At 45.7% G+C, this 20,916-nt stretch overlaps 1 protein-coding gene across 2 annotated transcripts in view; it reads right to left on the reverse strand.

The window, feature by feature from the left end:
- The window catches only part of SEPTIN1 (septin 1), a 60,697-nt gene that overhangs the window by 23,215 nt on the left and 16,566 nt on the right, over positions 1-20,916 (reverse strand). Inside the window, exons 1-5 of one of the 2 annotated variants that reach the window (XM_069244382.1) lie at positions 9,553-9,737; positions 9,386-9,473; positions 7,988-8,074; positions 1,775-1,898; positions 1,426-1,560 (exon numbers count right to left, since the gene is read on the reverse strand). In XM_069244382.1, the coding sequence (XP_069100483.1) occupies positions 1,426-1,560; positions 1,775-1,898; positions 7,988-8,074; positions 9,386-9,473; positions 9,553-9,555 (437 nt within the window). In that variant the 5' untranslated portion in view covers positions 9,556-9,737. Of the gene's footprint in view, positions 1-1,425; positions 1,561-1,774; positions 1,899-7,987; positions 8,075-9,385; positions 9,474-9,552; positions 9,738-20,916 lie in introns of those variants that run through there. The other variant, XM_069244381.1, reaches the window with a different exon arrangement.

A 20,916-nucleotide genomic window follows, 5' to 3' on the forward strand; every position in this document is an offset into this window, starting at 1 on the left:
CCTTTTTTTGTCAGTCGGGTCCCTTGTTCATAGGAAGACCAAAGAATCCTGGAATCAATGGACTGAAGCGCCGAAACATTTGTGATTTTATATATATATATATATATATCTTTACAGGTACTTCTTTGATTTTGCTAAGCCTTGGCTTTTAGTTTGTAGTACTCACCTGATCAGTGCTCCTTACTCCCCTGGTTAGCTAACTCCTGTATTGCCCTAGGCCTGGCCCTACTTTCTGTTGATGGTCCTGTTCCCAAATTGACCATTGATGACCTTCCGGTACCATCCCCGCGATATGGTTACTGTATCAGCATGCTGGTTTCACGTTTGGCACCTTACGCAGCGGTTTTCTACGCATGTGCCTCATGGGTATAGGTGGAAGCTGAGTTATTGACATTCTTTTTTTCGTATGTGCCAGGTATTGACATCTGTTTACATTGAGTATGAGTAATTGACTTTTTGGCAGTTGGCATACCGAACTTGTTTGATATGTTCACTGCATACATCGCATGCTTTGCTTTGCCTGAACAGTGTGGTTTTTGTTATTGCACCGTATGGTCCAGTGGATACTGCTGTTTTTTGTGAACTAGCCATAGTCTTTCTGGATTAATATTAATTTATTTTCTTTTTCTTCTGGTTTTTCTATTTCTTTCATTCTCAGGTCTTGCGGGCTTGTACGGATCACTTTGCTCTCAGGCATCATTCTCTGGCCTGATGATTATGTTTCATTTCTCCTAGGATCAAAACTTTGTCGACTAGAGTACCTTGACTCAATTCATGATTTGTGATGTATATATGAGCATTGCTACTGTGTCAACTGTGACTTTAACCATTTTGGTTTATTTTGTCACGTGCATAAGCCTGAGTATTTTGGATGTACAGACAAATTATATTACTTTGACTCTACAATAATTCGCGTTTTTTGGTGCATACATGAGCATTTGGACTGTGGTAGTTGTGACTTCTACCATTTTTTTGTTTATCCTGCCAATTGTGTAAGCCTCAGCATCTGAAATGTACATATAGATATTACCTTTCTTTGAGACTGAATGCGCAACCCTACATGCTTTTCTGTTACATTTCTACGTCTTACTCTTTTAATCAAATTGATTGTTTTACTTTTACATGTCTGACGTGTGACACACACACAATGTTTACATATTATTGCAGTACAAATGCATATGTCTGTCCATTAGACAAAATTCATAAGTCTGATTGCATTCCTTACGTGTTGTATGACGGACCACTGTTTTTGTATAAATCCTGACTATGTTTGAGCAAAACACTGCACATTCTTTCCATTATAGAATAACAAAGTGCAGGTTTCCTATAGCCGTACGTGCTCTCTTCATTGCACTCCTTTCTAGAACTCAAAGTTTTGGTTCTTTGCAACTGGAATGCCCACTGTAGCTACACCACAACTCTTACCCATGGCTGAAGGGAGAGATGACGTACAGGCAGCAGTGTACGCGGTTGTCCTGGATGTTCTTACGGTTTAGGCCACTTTCGTCGTGGAAGTACTGCTCGAACTGCTGGTTGATGTAGCTCAATACTGGTCGCCAGCTGTAGTGGGTATCAGAGAGAAGATGAGCCTAGCAATACCCCAACCATAACGCTAAAAATTGGCTACGCATAACTCTCAACGGAGCTAAGGTATCAAAGTGTGCAGGTCTTCAGAGGAAGTAAGACCTCACAATTTCTATACCACTCTTCCCTCTGATCTCACATGCTTGATTACCCTTAGACCACTTTTACAACAACATGTCCTGTGTCGTACCATTCTGAATTATCAAGTGCATCCCCGAAGCCTGGGGTGTCCACGACGGTCAGCTTCATCTTCACGCCTTGCTCCTCAATCTCCACTGCATGCTTCTGGATCTCCAGGGTCTGCTGGATGCGGTCTATGGGAGAAGTACATAGGGAGCAGGGCAATTAGAGGTAAAACTGACTGTGTGTTGGCGCTCCTACCTGGGGTGCCCACCCATGTAAACTCTCATAGCATGCATGTGTGGAATGTCATTAGAAAGGGATTAGTTGCCAAGACCCATACAATTTGATGATATATTACATGCGACAGAAGGGTCATCTGCCTCCATTGAGATGGTGCTCAGTGCCTATCCGCACTAAGATGGCACCTACATATCCAGAACATTGAAAACTAGGCAAAGGACCAAGATGCAGTCTCCCTCTTAAAGACTGAACTGAAGCTTTTATTTGCAGACATGCATAATGGTAATTATTATTTGAGAAGGGTGAGCATGATTGTTAAAAGCATAAAGGACAGAATCAACCCTTATTTTTAAACCTAGAAAGCTGAGTTTCACTAAAAATTGGCAGAGGTAGGTTTTCCAAAACATGATAAAACTGCTTGTGTTTGGCCTATCTGCCCCTCTTGGGGCTGTAAAACAAAAAAAGGGGGGGGGGAGGTCCTGAGCTGCCATGGCTGTTCTGAATGGCAGCCCAGAAGCCAGTCAGAGTGGTCTAACCACATAGACCCATTCTGATTGAGGGCTACTGGTTAGAATTGCTGAAACAGCGGGTAATAAAGCAATTCTGATTGCCTGTCTCTTTACTAATTAGAACTGGACTCTGTGGTTAGAGCATTCAGAATGCCTGTCAGGAAGCCAATCCCAATAACCAAGCTGAGGCCTGCGCCTTCCGTCATACATGATCACTGATGGTACCGTCTTCGGGCAGTATCTCAGTGGCTAATGGACCTCTGCGAGATGTCACTCTAATTCATTCTATGAGCGTGGGTGTGGAACTGAATCCTTGAAATGGCAGAGTTGAATGAGGATTCACTTTTGCTTCCAACGGACTGAAGAGATAATTCACCCACCCCTAAATATTATTACATGAACGAAGTATGAGTCAGTGCCTTCCTCTAGTTTATTTTTGACTCACACTGTCCAAAGTATTTTGGACTTTTCAAAAGAAGACCGATAAGCGGTTATGAATTTTACATACAAAGAAAATGCACTTCACTGAATAAAAATATTTTCTAAATATATTAAATTGTTACACAATCAGATACAGTACTAGATATCTGTGATCCACTTACCACATGATAGACCACTAGCAATAGAAGCTTAACGCTGACAGTTGCGCTAATCCAAGAGGGACTTATTACTTACACTGGAACATGTAGTGTTAATCTTAGCAGATTCTCAAACTGATCAGAAAAATAAGAAAATCAGCAAAAAAGGTATCGGATGGGTATGATTTTTATAGGGTAGTACTTATATTCATAGACTAGTTTTGCGCTGAGTGTAGATAACCTAGACAAGTATTGTATTTCCTTGAAATATGTTTGAATTTTACTCAACTGCAAGTTTGCAGCATTGTACAATGTTTAAGCATTTTACTATTTTACAAAGTGAAAACGTGCATGTATTAGATCACAAAAATGTTAGTATAAAAGTTGAAAGGAGTTTTATAAAGGTGGGATAGTGAGGTACAAAGTCTATCAGTAATTTGAGTTTACATTGTTCTATTTACTATGTCTTCTGTTAAGGTGGTTATATTAGTTTAAAAGTATATTTTGTGAATATTCATGAAGGTTGTGTTATCAATTAAATGGTTATAGTTATTTTAGAGTATTTTTAATGGTTTAAACATTTTTTATTGAAAGGTTCTCAAACAGCAGTCGCCGCAGGTAATACAGTGTGAAAATTAGACATCACACAGTACAGCTTGCAACCCAAACTCATTGTGCGAAGCACATGCTAAGCTGATATTGTATATATATATATATATATATATATATATATATATATATATATATATATATATATATCTTTATATATATTTTTTCAGGTGATGCAGTCTTCACAGCACGATACCACTGTGGATATGTAGGAGAAGAGTGAAAAGGGAAAGGAGAAAATGATTCGGGTTAGAGAGAAGGAAACAAGTCCCAACAACCATTTCACATCAATGCAATACCAAACCATCAACCTCTGTTTTACTATCACACAATCTCTCTCTTCAAAATGCAAACCTCTTCCACCAGTCTGTGGAATCTAAAATCAAGTGAGGTTTCATTTCCCTATCATATTACACACCAACTAGTCCCTTAACCTTAACTCTTCAGTCAAGATCCCCCACCCTCATATTCACGTCTGTTCTCCTATCTGGCGTTAAGGTGTTCCTCTGCCATCTCTGGATTAAAGAACACACATTTGTTATCCCTTTTTTGGATTTCTAATGTGGCCAGAAACCACAGAGGAGTCTCCACCTCTTGGGAGACTAGCTCTTTGTAGGTCAAACCTAACACACAGAGTAAGCTGTGTGGTTGCAATGACTGTTTGTGAGCCTACTGTGAGCTTACAGCCCACTCCTTGCTGACCATTCCGTGGTTTTATTTTCACTCTCCTTTGCTTGCTTTTTTATTATGTGACTTGCATTCCTCTTCTGCTTGGCTCTCCCCTGGAGCAGAGGCTCTATATGTAGTCTTTTGACTTTGCTGACTTTCCACTACTCAAATTTAAGGAACTACTATTTTCCTTTTCAAGCAGCACCCCAAGAGAGTGCATGTTTTTTTTCTAGCTCTCTCGTTGTATGCTACTTCATCCCTCAAATTATCCTCTACATGCCGTCTTTATGCCAATCTCTCCCAGCTTGTCTTTAAAAGCACAACAACAGGGATATTTTGGATGGGTCTGAATGAAGAGCAGCCACCAAGAGTTGTTTTGTTTTATCTCCTGCTTTCCAATCTTTGATACACAATTGCTCTTATTGTGCTGGGGGGAGGGCCATCTGTTGCACTCACTCAGTTGGCACCTGAGGCAAAAAGTGTACTTAGCATGACACTTCTCCTAGAGGCCCCTAAATCTGCACCCACACTCCTCAGAAGAGCAAATGGCTGAATCCTGTGAAAAGTAAATTAGCATTGGAAAGTGTTTCTCTTTGCATTCTGACACATGCTTAGTCTTTTTACATTTTATTCCGTTTCCTGAGTGAAAAGTATTTGCAAAATAAACCATTCAACTGATAAAGGCTGAAAACATTGAATTCAATGTACAGTTCTGAGATACTATAAGATATGTGTTCACTTGTCCTCAAATCTTTTGAAATGTTTTTTAAACAGTACTTTACAGACAAACATGTGAAAGTCTGGCAGCTTGGCACTCACATTATAAAGGCAAGACCTATTGCCTTCTCCAGTGCTTGTTTCAACGATTTGCATTTCCTGTCCGCACATCATTCACAAGGCTGATATCTGAGATTATGGGAATTCTGGCACCACTTAAAACAAAGTTATATTCTTTGCCATTGCCTTCATCACAGCTTCTCAGAAACAACACAACAATACGTGAGTTGAAGAGCTGCTCCGTCACTTCAAGACATTGTGAGGGGTAACTGTTCTGTCCTTGACTCTGATCTTATTCACATCCGTGGAATGCCCACACCTGCTTTTTCTGCCACCTATGAGGTCTGGCGAAATGTGGAATTTGAAACCCTGGTCTGAAGTCCTATAACATCAGTAGATGGAAGTCATCCTGGTTCTGTTATGGTTGGAATGAGCTTCAAAACTGTTCTAGTTGTGAAGTTCTCGCCAGTCATACTGCGGTCAGGTCCCCTTGTTGCCCATAGGCTAATAGAGCCCCCCACACACAAGCAAAACCTTTTGACCAAGTCTTCAGGATACAGGCTTACCATCCCTACCACTAAGGAAAAAGCCACCTCGTGGGTACTTGCCCACGAGCCAGCCCCTTCCCCCATACACACACAATTAGAGTCAAGTGGGACTGGATTCTGGACTCCTGTAAATGGGACTTGTGACCATCCACTGGTCGCTGGTGATCAAACACTTGTTTATCCCACTCAAAGAAAATAATTCCTTTAAAGCCTTTACAGAAAACCTCTTTTAAGTTTGGGATCCTGAGGTTTTTGGGCTGAGTTTTGGGGTAGAGAGGAATTTTTGCATTCTTCTGATTTCTCAGAAGAAACCATTATCTGTAATCTCAGCTGTGGACCCATTGGGCCAATATACAAGTTACAAATCTGTCAGATTGTACCTTTCTGTCTGGCACATCTGCTACATTGACTAACATTGTAATACAAACGCTTCTGAACTTTAGAAACCCCCCTAAGATTTGCCCAATTGGTTAATAATAGCCATATGGATAAATGCTAACCGGATCCCCCTACGTACCACCTAGGAGCTATTAACAATTGATGGGTACAAGGTTCTACGGCTTTTACCTGCTATTAAAGTAATTCTCTTTTTACTTAATTGTAAAATAAAGTGCTAAATTGACAGAAAACTTACTAATTTATGTTATGTCACACTGCCTTCTGAGTTTTTAAACCACTTCATCACCCAGAGTAAACTGAGACTGCTCATCCCGCTCGCTTGGAAATCAAGAGCTAAATGGAAGTTTCTTGGTCATTTCATTTTAGAGTTCAACTGTGTGTCCCTGGGAGACCCTCTGACTGCCCTAAAAAGCAGAAAAAGACTTTGGGGGTCATTATGACCCCTGCGGTCGGCAGTAATATGGAGGAAAGTACTGCCAACAGGCTGGCGGTACTTTCCTCCATATTATGACATTGGCAGTTTGGCTTATGACTGCCGGGCTGGAGACTTCAATCTCCAGCCTGGCGGCCGTCACTTGCCCGCCTGCGGGATTATGACCCCGCCTACCGCCATGGTTTTGTAGCATCCTTACCAACACAAAAACCATGGCGGTAGGCACTATCAGTGACAGGAAATCCCTTCCCTGTCACTGATAGGGGTCTTCCCCGACCCCTCCCCAGGTTTCCCCCCCAATACCCCTTCCTCTCCAGACCCCCCTTCATACACGCCCCTCCCTTCACACACTCACACACGCATATGCACACCCATTCCAACATTCATCCCTGCATGCATACATCCATTCACACACATCCACACACACTTACATACATACACGCAGACACGCATTCACACAACTCAACATACATGCACTCACACCCCCAAGCATGCACACACATACAACACGCAACACACATCTGCATACACGCACGCACAGACATACACACACACAACACCCCCCCACCCTCCTCCTCTGTCAGAGCACATACTTACCTATATCCAGGGGGTCGTCCAGCAGGAGACGGGACGAGGCGCTGCTGCCAGCAGCAGCGTCCGCCAGCAGAACACTGTCAGGCTGTATTAATTATCATAATATGGCCGGCGGCGGTCTACTGGCGTGGCGCTGCTGCTGACAGCAGCGCCACCTTACTGCCATCAGCCGGCATGGCCACAGCCAGATTTCGCCATCCTTCTGGTGGAAATCTGGCTGTGGTCATGATACGGCGGACAGCTAGTAGCCGCGGTGAAGGTCTTTTGGCAGCCGTCGCCGCGGCAGTAGGCGGTATATACCACCAAGGTCCTAAAGAGGGCCTATGTTTGTTTGTTGGTTAGAATGTTTACTTTATATAGAAGATTTTAAAAAGTTAATTTTGCAGGACAAATTGAAAATAATTATTTATGAGACTTTACAAATTTTTGGACTGCTAGTTTTAGGACATTCTAGTGAGAAGGAATTCTTAGATGAACTTAAAATATTTGTATTGTTTAGAGCGTTGGGATTCGTATTCAAAAGGTCATTTGAAAAATAATATATGATTTAGCAAAATCGAAGCTTGTGTAATTCCCTTTGTAACTCAACTTGACTAAATAATGCACAGATTTATTGAGTTTTCAAGGGTTTTCCACATCTTGAGGCAGTGGTCGAAGTGATGATCCCTAATGTTGACTTTCTTTATCTCAAGTCATACAGCAGTTGAGATATATCCCAGACAGACTGCTACTTTTAAAAGATCACACATAGGTGTTTCGCTTCTTTTGAGGCACTGTTGGGATAAAAGCTGACTGTCTGGCATGTGACTGCCTGTGCAAGCACAACAAGAGGCGCCAGCATGTTGAGAAGTCTAGTAACCTACAATTTATCATCTGGGTACACCGATGGCCTGTCCGCCCTCTTCTATAAACAGCCAGACTTACCCTGTGCATCAAGTATGGTCCGGTCCTTGTACAGGTCTGTGTGAAAGAGGCTGTCCACCAGAGTGGACTTTCCCAGGCCAGATTCTCCTAAAACAGGGAGAAGGAAGGACATCATTGGAATCATCATTATCATCATCACCTTCAACATCTTTTAGAATAGTTTTCTGAGCCTGTCAGAAAGTCCTCTGAGACCCTGAACTGAGGAGAAGAACTACAACTGAAATCCACTTTTCCTGGATTGGACTTCAAGAACCTTTGAGGAGTTCAAGAATATTGACCGGAATTATTTGACAATGGAGGGAACTCTGAAGCAGAGAGTTGGCCTGCATTGGTTTTCTTGCATTTTGGAATGAACTCTGGAGCCTTTGACAGGAGAATAATACAGATTGTAAAATGTATTTCCATCTTTTCTTTCGGATGCACTCTGCTTACACCTATTAAAAAGATTGAAAAACGTGGACTGCATTTGGTGTTCTTTTGGAATTTCCAGTACAAGGTCAGTGGAACTGTAAGAAGCAGAAGAAGGTTTATTGTTTCTTGGACTGATGCTGGAGGCATTAGGAAGGATCAAACCCTTTAGTTGTTTCTTCCTGTCGTGTGAACTTTAGTGGACCTAGAAAGTGGGTATAACCTGGGCTGAATGTCTCTGCTCCCCAAAATAAACACTTGAAGCATTGGGTCAAAGGTCACATCTGGACTGGATGTTTTATTTGACTTCCTGAAACAAACTCTGGCCGATGGCCCGGTGCGAAGAGGACATCATGGACTATATTTATTGACCTCTTGAAATGGAATCTGCTTAGAAATCCCAGTTGAACTCCTTCCTGAATGGAAGTGCAAATAGGTATTCAATCTGTACAAGAATAATTTATGCTGAGAGGGATACCCGCCCCTGAGACAAGAGTTGCATCAAGTGCTCTATCAGAAGAGGCGAATGACCCCGAAGTCGAAGGGTTAATTGGACCTGGTCAAAGGGCTTCATGGGGAAAACTAGGTGTTTTTTGGCATCAAAATTATGGGATTATTGACTTCATATAAAGTGTCGTACCATTTTTTTTTGGGGGGGGGGCATAATCAGGTCAGGACGGAGATGTGTGTTAACTTTAGAGAAGTGAGGTTAGCAGAGCTGGAACGTTGATGCATTGGCCCATACAGAGAGGGTTCTTTGTTCTTGAGATTTCTGCCCTGTTGAGTGGGGTTTATTGCCCCATATGGAGAGTTTATCGAATCCAGGCGGCGAGGTATAATGGCTCTGGATCGAGGTTTTTTTTTTTTTTAACACTGAACAATAGGCATCATTTATCAGCTTTGAAGAGAAAAGGTCATCTATCCTTGAGATGTATACAGCCTACTCGCCAAATAAGAAGCGCTTTATCCTCCCGCTGGTCCCCATCTCACCTGCGACCAGAAGGGTGAAGTCGAAGCCTTTCTTGACAGATTTGCGGTGCACCTGGTGCGGAAGAGTTGAGAATCCGACATATGTGTCCTGGAAAGAGAAAGAGACAGTGAGGGAAGAGGTTTTCTGGTCACAGGGGAAAGCTGAATGGCTTGTGTTGTGCCTGTACCATCTGGTGCTTCTGGCCTGTAGCAGGGCAGAGATGTGGCGAGCGAACTATTGATCCAAAGCAGGGTACAAAGAAAGGATGTTGAAAGTTGCAGACATTGTGCTGTTGGAACTCTAGGATTTTGTTTTTAACAACTTCATATAGCTGGCGAACTCCATGTCCCACTGCCACAAAAGTAATGTCTCTACTTGGCCCAGATGACCCAAACCATGCACCCCATCACAATCGGGCTGATGGTCCCGCCCCTGCCTCAGCCTCCGATGTTCCAACACGTGACATCCTGGAGTAGGAAATCATCATATGTGCCTCCCTGCATCACCCTGCCGTGAATCAGTAGAAAGGGGAGGGCTGCACTGGGAGTTTTAGGGAGCGGGCAGCGGAACTTTGCATCTGCAAACGACAGGAAGTCTAGAGGCACCGTATGTTTTCACGGGGTTAAAACCCTTAATATAAAGGTCATCACCGCTAACTTTGGACCACTTCATATTGGTCGGGACGGTGACAATAAAGCTATACATTCAAAATCAATAACACCCCCAAAGTTAGCTCATTGTTAAAACTTACGGCCCCACCACAACATCCAGGGACTACAGTCCAGCGACAAAAAAAGCTATATGTCTATAAAATCTACCCTAGACGTAGGAAAGTAAAAAGCCTAAATGTCCACCTCTCCATTGTGCACACCAAGATACTGGCGTGCAGTGACTTGAGAATGACGGTCATTCCAGCCACTGCATGCACGATCAAGCAAAATCTAACTTGGGCACACTAAATCCCAAGAAAAACAGCAAAACAGTGCTGGAAGCACTGGGAACACATGCTTTGAAATACACCCTGTGATAAAAGATAGGGAAGCAAACCGCGTTGTTTGACTAACTAACTCATGGGTTATTTACATGACTGAAAGAGATTATTGTGCAAGGAAGGCAAGCACTGGAGTCAAGTGAAGGCCACCCGGGGCATTGAGGCAGAAGTTTACTTTGCTATCTCTGACTCAGAGAAGAGTTTGAAGGATCTTTTATTTGTAGGCTGAGAGCACACCAATGATTGAGGAATGACACAATCTGTCGGGAATTAATCTGCCAGTGGAATGCAGGCCTTCACATTTTACCTCTGTCCGAGTTACATACTCATTTAAAAACAAGCCCTGTTAAAGCCAATGGGTCTGACTTTTGGGTGCCAGCCTCTTAGCTTTGTCAACGTTTGTTTTGCTTGGTTGTGGCTTTTTTAAAGAAATATTCTTGGGGAACTGCTGGACCTTCACAAATATAAAAGGTGGCTAAAAGCCAATATATTTTTTTCATCTAAAAAAATTCACATTGCTACAGTAATCCCTGGCATTGCAGTGAAGCGGATTTTCTCCTTCCGATAGAGCAAAATGCTGTTACTCACAATCAGCTGCTAAAGTGGGCTGACCCATTGTGTAATAATACAGAATTGGGGTGGTAAAAAGGAGAATTGGTGCTCACCTTTGCAAAGTATATTATAATTTCGTTACAGGTCAGATCTTATATTCAACCAACGGTGCTCATGCAAGGTTTCTCCCCTTAAAAAAACTTGTAATATTGACAATCCTAAAATTGTTAACATTATATGTATGTATTCTCAGCACACATCTTCCTAAATATATCAATAATACAACTAAATTCAGTCCCAACAGATTCCAAATATTCTTCTTTATTTCTTCTTGTTGGTGTCACTCCAGCCAAGCCAATACGTGTTTCATCTGGGGTGTGTCGCCCCACGATTTCCTCATGGCTTATTACGGCTCTCCTCTCAGGTATTCCTCATTGATATTATTTCATCCGTGGTATCCAATTAGAAATTACCAATTTGCTCCTTTTACTTCACTGTTCATAGTCCTTTAGCGTACTCGCGGTCCAGGCGGGAACACGCCATACAATAGAGGATACCCTTCGATTTGTTTGGACGGGAAGCCTCCTTAACAAACGGGAACACGCCATAGAATAGAGGAAACACTTCGATTTTTTGGAAGGGAAGCCTCCTTAAAAGTTACACTTCTATAAACAGTGAAGTAAAAGGAGCAAATTGGTAATTTCAAATTGGGTGCATGATAGGGGCTTAAGGGGCAGTGGAAAGGGAGAGGAATGCAGATAAGGTTATTCATTTGTATAAAGCAGTCGATTTTGTAAAACCAACCAACATTTGTGATCACTTTCAAAACAGAGAGGGAGAGTGTGTGTGCGCATTTTGTCAGTGCATTTGTACATATCTGTGGTGAAATCCGACATACAGCTCACCATACCGGCTGAAACCACTTGTACCCTACTATTTATCAGAAAATATATTTATTGGGGGTTGTAACACCCCAACATCCCCTCCCCACCCCCACGCCAAAGATACACCCTGTCTATTTCTTTTTATGGTCGAGCGCAAGGCGCTCTGTCCCTGGTGTAGTCTCTCTATGGGTTGTAACCACGCCCACTGCATGCCCATGAGGTTGGTTGGTTTGTGGGCTTGCCTTTTCAAATTTGCTTGCTTTCATTAATTGAATGCATGCATACATCATGCCTTTCCAGCGTTTAGCCCTCCTCGAGCGCACCGACCAACTACTGAAAACATGAGAGACTCTGTGTTTTCCCTATGGTTTCCGGTCTACTTTTTCTATTTATTTCCTATGCAGCGCGATCTCCCAGTATTTGAGCGCTTTGCATCACATTGACCCTGTTACATGAACAATTGCATTTTTGCCGATAATACGTATGACTGTGAGTAAACTTCTATTTTACTTTTTATTTTCAATTTATGTGCCAAGAAATGTCCAGTTCAGAATTTACAACGCAAAAAGCTCTTTCTTGAGCTAACACAAGACCCATTGTATTGTAAATACTTGTTTCTAATTACAATTCCTCTGCTGCTTCTCTGACCCCTGGCTCTTTTCTCGTTCTGTGTCCTTTCTTTGAGCCCAACTGCTTTGTAACTGTGGTATGTGCCTTTAATACGCTGTCACTCTCTACCCTCCTTCTGGTGGCTTTCTCTGTGGTGTCTGCCCTTCCTGTGCTGCCCCTCTCATTGCCCCTCCGCTGCCCCTCTTTCTTCTTTTTCAGATTTTCACTGTTTATTCTCTGCTCTCTTCCATTTCTCTGCGAAGTCCCTTTCTTTTCTGTGCCCTCTGTCCCTCTCTCCCTGTTTTTTTTATCTGCATCTTTATCTTTGCACCTTTTTGCTGTCTGTTGCTAGTTACTTTCTTTGCTGTCTCCCATCCTTTTCCTCGTTGCTTTCTATTTCTCGCTTACGTTTCTCTGCTCTCCTTCTTTGTACGTTTCCTGACGGTGTTGCTTATGATATGGGACAACCTGGCAATTATGTAGTCTGTTGGCTAGTGCTCAGGTGTAATTTTCTCAGATATCTGTCTATGAACTTTGTTGAAACTCCCTGTCCTTTGTCTACATGCCTCGCTACCTACCGCCTCAGCTGCCTGTTTGGTTGAAAGTTTGTGGTGCTATCACCAAGGGCCATCCTGCTCCTCATTTTATCTTTCGGCTCAATCGCGTGCAGGTGACTGATGCCAGGAGCCCTTTGCCGGGTGCCCTGCTTGTTTCCAGAATCTGATCCACCCAAAGTGGTACTGCTGACTACCACCCCATCTCCAGGCCACATTAGTCATGTCAAGGTCTGGACTGGGGGTGGTAGTCATCAGTACCAGTCTGTGGTCAGTCATTACAGATTACGTGGATTGTTAAACCCGTAGGTAATCTCCCCATTAAGAGGTGCACATAAAAAGGCACGCATTCCACAACTGTAATTTGACAACCTCCCATACCCGCCAGTCCTCACACTTGGAACAACATGACCAGGACTCCTCTTAGACGGTATTTGAGGGGCCAGGGTCAAAGTCCCTGTGGGGGAGATGGAGTGTGTGGGAGGGGGTCCTGGACTAGGCATTTGAGGGGCCAAGGTCAAACCCTGGGGAGAGGAGGGGGGTGTTGGGGCTTGGCACTCCCTAAGTATTAAAAACAAGATATATACTTGGGAAGTGTACACCTGGGGAAGGAAGAAACATGGCAGATTGAGCATCATTAACAAACAATGTAGGGTTGCTTGAGAAATCTACTTATGGTTGCAGTAGTTTGTTATGCACGTAAAGAGTTCAGAGAGCATTTGTGCTGCATCGTTCAAGTGTAATTTCACAGACCATCCACCTTTTCGCGATTTTGCACACGCAAAATTAGCCGTGAAGCTGTATCCTTGCGATTTTCCAAAGCACAGAAACCGTGTACGCTTGATCTATTTAAATGTACTGTTTCTGATACGTTGTGTATAGTCAATGTAGGGAAGCACTTCAACAGGAGCATGATTCTTACACCATTTTCAGGGTCCCCATTCTGCAAAATGGAAGGGTCAAGGCTTCAGCCTTTTACCTTCATTATTCATGCCTTTGTATCATACTGTCTGGTTATAAGGGCACAATATGAGGTGTGGGACAATTAAAGCAAACATCTCAGTTACCCTCCATAATGCAGCCTATCTCAGTCAGCATCAGCTTTTACCAATAAGCTATACTGATGTGAGTAGAAGGCCAATAGTACTTCATTCCACTGATGTGCAATGTTTTTTTCAATCACGCTTTCAACTTTCCCCATTTGTGTACCCATCACCTCCACTGGTTCAGAGGGGGCACTGTGGAAGATTTCCAGACCAAAGTTAACAAACTTTTGCAGAGTAAAAGTGCCAGGTTTATAAATCTAGTACCTGTTTTTTTAGCCGTGGGTTTCAGTAGGCAGCCGCTGGGTGTGCCCAGGTTCACTTTCCTCGTTGAGGGCTCAAGTTGGTCCGTTAAGCCCTGTAGGAAAGTGACACTTTTGGCATGGTTACTCCCCCGCGCACACTTTTTGCCTAGTGTTGATGCCAACTTTGATTGAAAGTGTGCTGTGATGCTTCTAACCAGGTTCCAGCACCAGCGTTCTTTCCCAAAAACTGTACTGTTATTTCCACAATTGGCACAACCCTGGCACACAGTTAAGCCCCTTGTAAAAGCTACACATGGTGCCAAGGGCCCTGTGAAAGACCTTAAGGGCTGCAGCATTCATTATGCCATCCTAAGGGGCCCCTCACCAAGCATATGTACACTGCCTTGCAGCTTGTGTGTGCTGGTGGGGAGAAACATACAAAGTCGACATGGCACCTCTCTCAGGGTGCCATGCCCACAAACCACTGCCAGTGGCATAGATAAGTCACCCCTCTAGCAGGCCTTACAGCCCTAAGGCAGGGTGCACTATACCACAGGTGAGGGCATAGCTGCATGAGCAATATGCCCCTACATTGTCTAAGTCCATTCTTAGACATTGTAAATGCAGTGTAGCCATATTCAGTATATGGTCTTGGAATTTGTCATTAAGAACTCCACAGTTCCATAATGGCTTCACTGAATAATGGGAAGTTTGGTATGAAACTTTTCAGCACAATAAACCCACACTGATGCCAGTGTAGGATTTATTGAAAAATGTGCCCAGAGGGCATCCTAGAGATGCCCCCTGTATGTTAGCCAAACTGCTAGTGTAGGACTGACCGGTCTGTGCCAGCCTGCCACTTTCAGACAAGTTTATGACCACATGGGGTGAGAGCCTTTGTGCACTCTGAAGTCAGAAACAAAGCCTGCCCTGGGTGGAGGTGCTTCACACCTCCCCCCACCTACAGGAACTGTAACACCTGGCGGTGAGCCTCAAAGGCTCATGCCTCGGATTACAGTGCCCCAGGGCACTCCAGCTAGTGAAGTTTTCCCGCCCCCCGGACAAAGTTCTACTTTTGGGGGCAAGTCCGGTGGGAAAATTAGGGAAAACAGGGAGGAGTGACTATCCCAGTCAGGCCCACCCCTAAGGTCTCCAGAGCTGAGGTGACCCCCTCGCTGCAGAATCCTCCATTTTGGTTTGGAGGACAGGGACCAATAGGATTAGGTTTGTGCCCCCCTCCCCAGAGGGAGTGAGCACAAGGAGGGTGTAGCCACCCTTAGGGACAGTAGCCATTGGCTACTGCCCTCTGACCCCTAAAACGCCCCTAAATCTAAGATTTAAGGGCCTCGGTCTGTGTGTGTACAACAAATGCTTTGCACTACCCTCTGATAAGCCTAACTGCTCGACCACACTACCACAAAAGAAAGCATTAGTATTATCTACTTTAGCCTCTGTTAAGCCCCTGGGGAACCCCTGGACTCTGTGCACAATATGACCCTCATTATGACATTGGCGGTAAATCTCACTTACTGTCACGGAGATGAACATCCGTTCGCCATATTATGACACACACACACTAAACTGACAGAATAGTGCCACAAACACATATTCGCCAGTCCAAAGATAAGTGTTAAAGTGTTGGTACAAATACCCATACCGTTACGCCAACAAGACAATGCTCCCCACATTATGACCCACGAATCACCACGGCGGACATTCAACGGTGACAACCCATTGGCGGTACACACCGGCGCAGTTAGAATGGCCATCCAAATACAAAACAACACAACATTGGCCAATACCAAAAACACACACCTGACACTGATACAGACACCACACCCACCCACCCACAGCACTATAAAACACACACCCACATTACCCACAACCGTTTACGAACACCAAAAATTGCCACAAGACAGACACGAAAATCACAGAGATAACTACACATACACCACAAACACCCATTCATCTGTCATGCACCCCACATCCCACACCCCACCACATTACTCAACACCTCTGCACAACACACACCACGCAACACCCATGTCCCCACTAAGGCACCCCCGTTTTACTGATGAGGAGTTGCGGGTCATGGTGGAGGAAATAGTCAGGGTAGAGCTAAAGCTGTTTGGGGCACAGGTACAGCAAATATCCATTGCCAGGAGGATGGAGCTATGGCGGAGGATCGTGGACAGGGTGAACACTGTGGAACAGCATCCAAGAACAAGGGACGAAATCAGGAAAAGGCGGACCGACTTAAGGGGGAAGGTACGTTCTGAGGCAGCAAGGAACCAGATCGCCATCCAGAGGACTGGTGGTGGACTCCCACCTCCTCCCCCACAGCTCACAGCATGGGAGGAGCAAGCCTTGGTAATCCTGTATCCTGAGGGACTCACTGGAGTAGCCGGAGGACTGGACACTGGTGAGTCAATGTTTACGCCTTATCACCCCCCATACCTGCATGCCATCTCACCACCTCAACCGGACTCCCATCACTCCCCTCATTCCTCACAGTGCCCCTGCACATGTGACTAACCCAATGCCAAGCCCTGCATGCCATAACAATGCATGTACAGCCCTCCCAGCCCTGCATGTACACCCATCACAAAAAGCATTCGCAGCATGGAGAACTAACAATCCCACTATACATCACCATACACAAACAAAGGTGGTGGGCAACAGCAACAATAGAGGGGAAGCTAGGGATGTACAATATGTCACAGAAATGAAGCATAATACAACACTTACATCCCCACAGGTGCCCGGGCCAATCCCAGCAGCGAGGAGGTGCCACAACTATCCAGTCCCCAACAGAAGATGCCCCCAGTGATGACAGGAACTCTGGACTTCTGGATCTGGGTGAACTTCCTGTCCCATCAGGGACCACTGGTCAGTTCGCCACCCCAGCCCACTCCCACTCCAGCATAGAGCCTCCCCTCAGTATCCAACACCACAGCACCCACCCAAAGTCCCCACACCTCTGTCCACAGGACACGTCAATCAGCAGTGTGCCCACCTGTACAGGGACCCCAGTCCACACCTCACAGCCAAGACAATCAGGGTCCTGGGGACAGTGGGCACTCTGCTCAGAGGACACAGGCACAGGGGGACAGGGACACTGGGAGGACAGCTGTGCACCAGGAGGAGGACAGGCCCAGGGAACCGACTCTCCAGGAGGCACTCACCAATGTCCTGGGAGGTTACCAACAATCCCAGGGCAAAATGGGCCAGATCTTTAACAACATGCAGGAGACCAAGCAGCTGCAGGAGGTACACCATCAGGACATCAGGGAAGATTTGCAGGCCCTCAACACTGGCTGATATGGCCAACATCTTGAGGGAATGGACAGCACACCAATGGGCCCCTACAACTAGCCTGTCAACTTGAGTGATAGTGTCTTATGTGATGAAAATGTGCAATTATGGAAACAGTCACATCTTGTGCAAATGACCTGAACACTGTAATAGCATTCAAATAATGACCTGTAGCTGTCTGTAGTCATCACATCAGTACACAGTTGTTATAACACCAACATCTACAAATTGAAAAAGCATAGGTGACAGTCAGTTGCGATGCAAAGTTAGTGAATGCCATCCTGCTACATCCACATTGAAAACATCAATAGTCAGAGTAATGGTCAGTTGCACTGTCTCACCTGTGTGTCATTGGAAGTATTGACGTATAACTGATGTTCTGTTGTCCACATCCTCATCCTCTGCCTCCTCATCCTCACTGTCCTCAGGGTCCCTTGCTACCACTGGGGCATTCTCAATCTCCTCCTCCTGCAGATAAGGCACATTTCGTCTCAGTGCCAGGTTCTGCAACATGCAGCATGCTACTACTATCTGGCATACCTTCCCAGGGGAGTAGCACAGGGATCCACCTGTCAGATGGAGGCATCTGAACCTGGCCTCAGGAGGCCGAAGGTACGTTCGATGATCTGCCTGGTTTGCCCATGTGCATCATTATACCAATTCTCAACCCCTGTCCTGGCATTTCTCACAGGGGTCAGGAGCCATGATACATTTGGGTAGTCAGAGTCACCTGCAAGTATTGAGGGACAAACATTAGCCTTACACAATGGTATGGGGATAACTCCTGAAGCCATACACTGGCATACATTGGGTGGGGACTCTGGCTCACCTATTAGCCACACCCTGTGCCTCTGTAGTTGTGCCATCACATTTGGGATGCTGCTATTCCTCAGGACGAAGGCGTCATGCATCAACCCAGGATACTTGGTAGCGACGTGGGAGATGTACTGGTCAGCCAGGCACACCATTTGCACATTAAGTGAATGGAAACTCTTCTGATTCCTGAACTCCTGTTCATTGTGGCGGGGGGACAAATGCAATATGTAGTCCATCAATCGCCCCAATAATATTAGGTATATGTTCCATTGCATAGTATCTGGCCTTCACAGTGGCCATATCTTCCACCTGGGGGAAAGCGTTGTAGCTGCACTTGTGTTTGACCAAGGCAGACAAAACCCTTGCCAGCACGACTGAGAACATTGGCTGTGACATTCCTGCTGCCAAGCCCACTGTCACTTGGAAGGAACCAGTTGCCAGGAAATGGAGCACTGATATAACTTGCACAAGAGGGGAGATTCCAGTGGGATCACGGATAGCTGATATCAGATCAGGCTCCAATTGAGTACACAGATCTGTAATTGTGGCCCTGTCCAGGCTATAGGTGAGTATAATGTGCTTGTCCTCCTGTGTAGCCGAGTCCACAAGGGGCCTATACATGTGGTCTTGCCTCCTCCTCCACAGTGGTAGGTATCTAAGGGACACAAGAGTGAGTAGGGTGTCCCATTTTGAACAATGGAACCGCTGCCTCAGTGTACATAGAGCAGTAATGTGATGGGATAATGTGAATGGCAATGTATGTGCAATTTACAGCAATGATGCAGTTCTTGATTTTCTGAATGTTGTCCACCCCCATAAAATGGCGACTGCCTGTCCTGTATGTAGGGACAGGTGGAAGTGAGGTAACTCCGCCGGCGTTGTGCATCATAACAGAAGGTGGTCTTGCACCGGCGTGCTACTCCTCATTGGCTAAAATGGGGCTCTATGGAGTACAGTGGCCAATGGGGATCACCGGTGGTGGCGGCGCTGACGGTGTACACTGCCGTGGACGTGACTGCCATTTTCTGCCTATGACCTCTCTTGAATCCTGACTTTCCACAGAACAACACCTACACTGCGTGATCCTGCCATGGCCGTGTGACCGGGGAAAGGGCCCCTGCTTTCACTTCTGAGGAGTTAGAGCGCTTGGTGGATGGGGTCCTACTCCAGTATGGACAGCTGTATGGGCCTCCAGACCGACAGGTGAGTACACCATGGGCTTGATGCATGTGACAAGGTTGCATGGAGATGTGAGTGCAAGGATCGTGTCATGGGGGTATTTCTGGTGGTAGTGTACATGGTGGGCGCTGGGTGATGTGTGTGCCAATGGAGATGCAAATAGGATTTTTGGGCCATATGTGTGACAGGCTGGATTGTATGTTTAATGGTGTCCTACTGTCTGTATTACCTCGGCAGGTCATTGCCCATTAGAAGAAGGGATTGTGGCGTGCTATCGCCAAGGACGTGCAGACTCTGGGGGTCTATAGCAGGCAGAGCACCAGTTGTAGGAAAAGTTGGGAGGATCTGAGACGCTGGGCCCAGAAGAGCGTGGAGGCCCAACTCGGGATGGCCTCCCAACGAGGAAGGGGCACCCGTCGGAACCTGACCACCCTGATGGCCTGCATACTGGCGGTGGCCTACCCAGAACTGGATGGGCACTTGAGGGCATCGCAGCAACCACCAGGGGGTGAGTACAGTGAGCGTGACAACAATTATTGGTTGGTGGCATGGGATCCTGGTGGTGGGTTTCAGTTAGTGGGTGCCCCTTAATGCCAGGTCAGACATTGCTGCGTGATCCAGCTCAAGGTAAATGGGTGTATTGCAATATCTAGTAACCTAGCTAGGTTGCATTCCACATCAGACATGGTTTAGTGGGTCCCAGGAGGGGTGCAGTTGTCGGTGGTTGGCTCTCATCTTGCTGTGGCACCTAGCCAATTGAATGGCGGTGCGGTGCATAGTGTACAATTCTGATCCCTGTGTGTGATGGTAATGTGTATGCCAACTGTGGTGTTGGTGCTGTAATTGACCCTGTGCTCCCTTTCTCTCTCTGCCCCTTTTTTTCTTCTGCCATCCGGGGCACCGGTGACTGAGGGAGCGGCATCCCACAGGACCCAGAAGGCAGAGTCCAGCGACGCCGGGGGGACCAGTGGGACAGAGGGCGAGGGGAGAACCACGGCGGAAACAGGAGGTGACAACACTGACTCTGATTCCTCCTCCGATGGAACCTCCCTGGTGGTGGCGGACACCTCTGGGACCACCCCAGCTACAGGTACAACCTCCACCCCCGTACAAGTGCCACCCTCCCAGTGGCCCCCCACCGAGTTGCCCGTGCCCGCTCACTTACGAGGGTGGGCATCTCCTTCGCCCCAGGCACCTCAAGCCGTGCCCCAGTGAGCCCTGCTGCCCTCAGTGAGGAGGCTATTGACCCCCCGAGATCCATCTCTTAGGGCAGTCAACCATTGTGAATGGCATCCAGGGGCTGGCATCCCATATGCAGCAATGCAATGCATACCTGGAGGGCATCCACGGTGGGTTGGCGCCC

Source organism: Pleurodeles waltl, chromosome 7 (assembly GCF_031143425.1).
Source record: "Pleurodeles waltl isolate 20211129_DDA chromosome 7, aPleWal1.hap1.20221129, whole genome shotgun sequence".
Taxonomy (NCBI): domain Eukaryota; kingdom Metazoa; phylum Chordata; class Amphibia; order Caudata; family Salamandridae; genus Pleurodeles; species Pleurodeles waltl.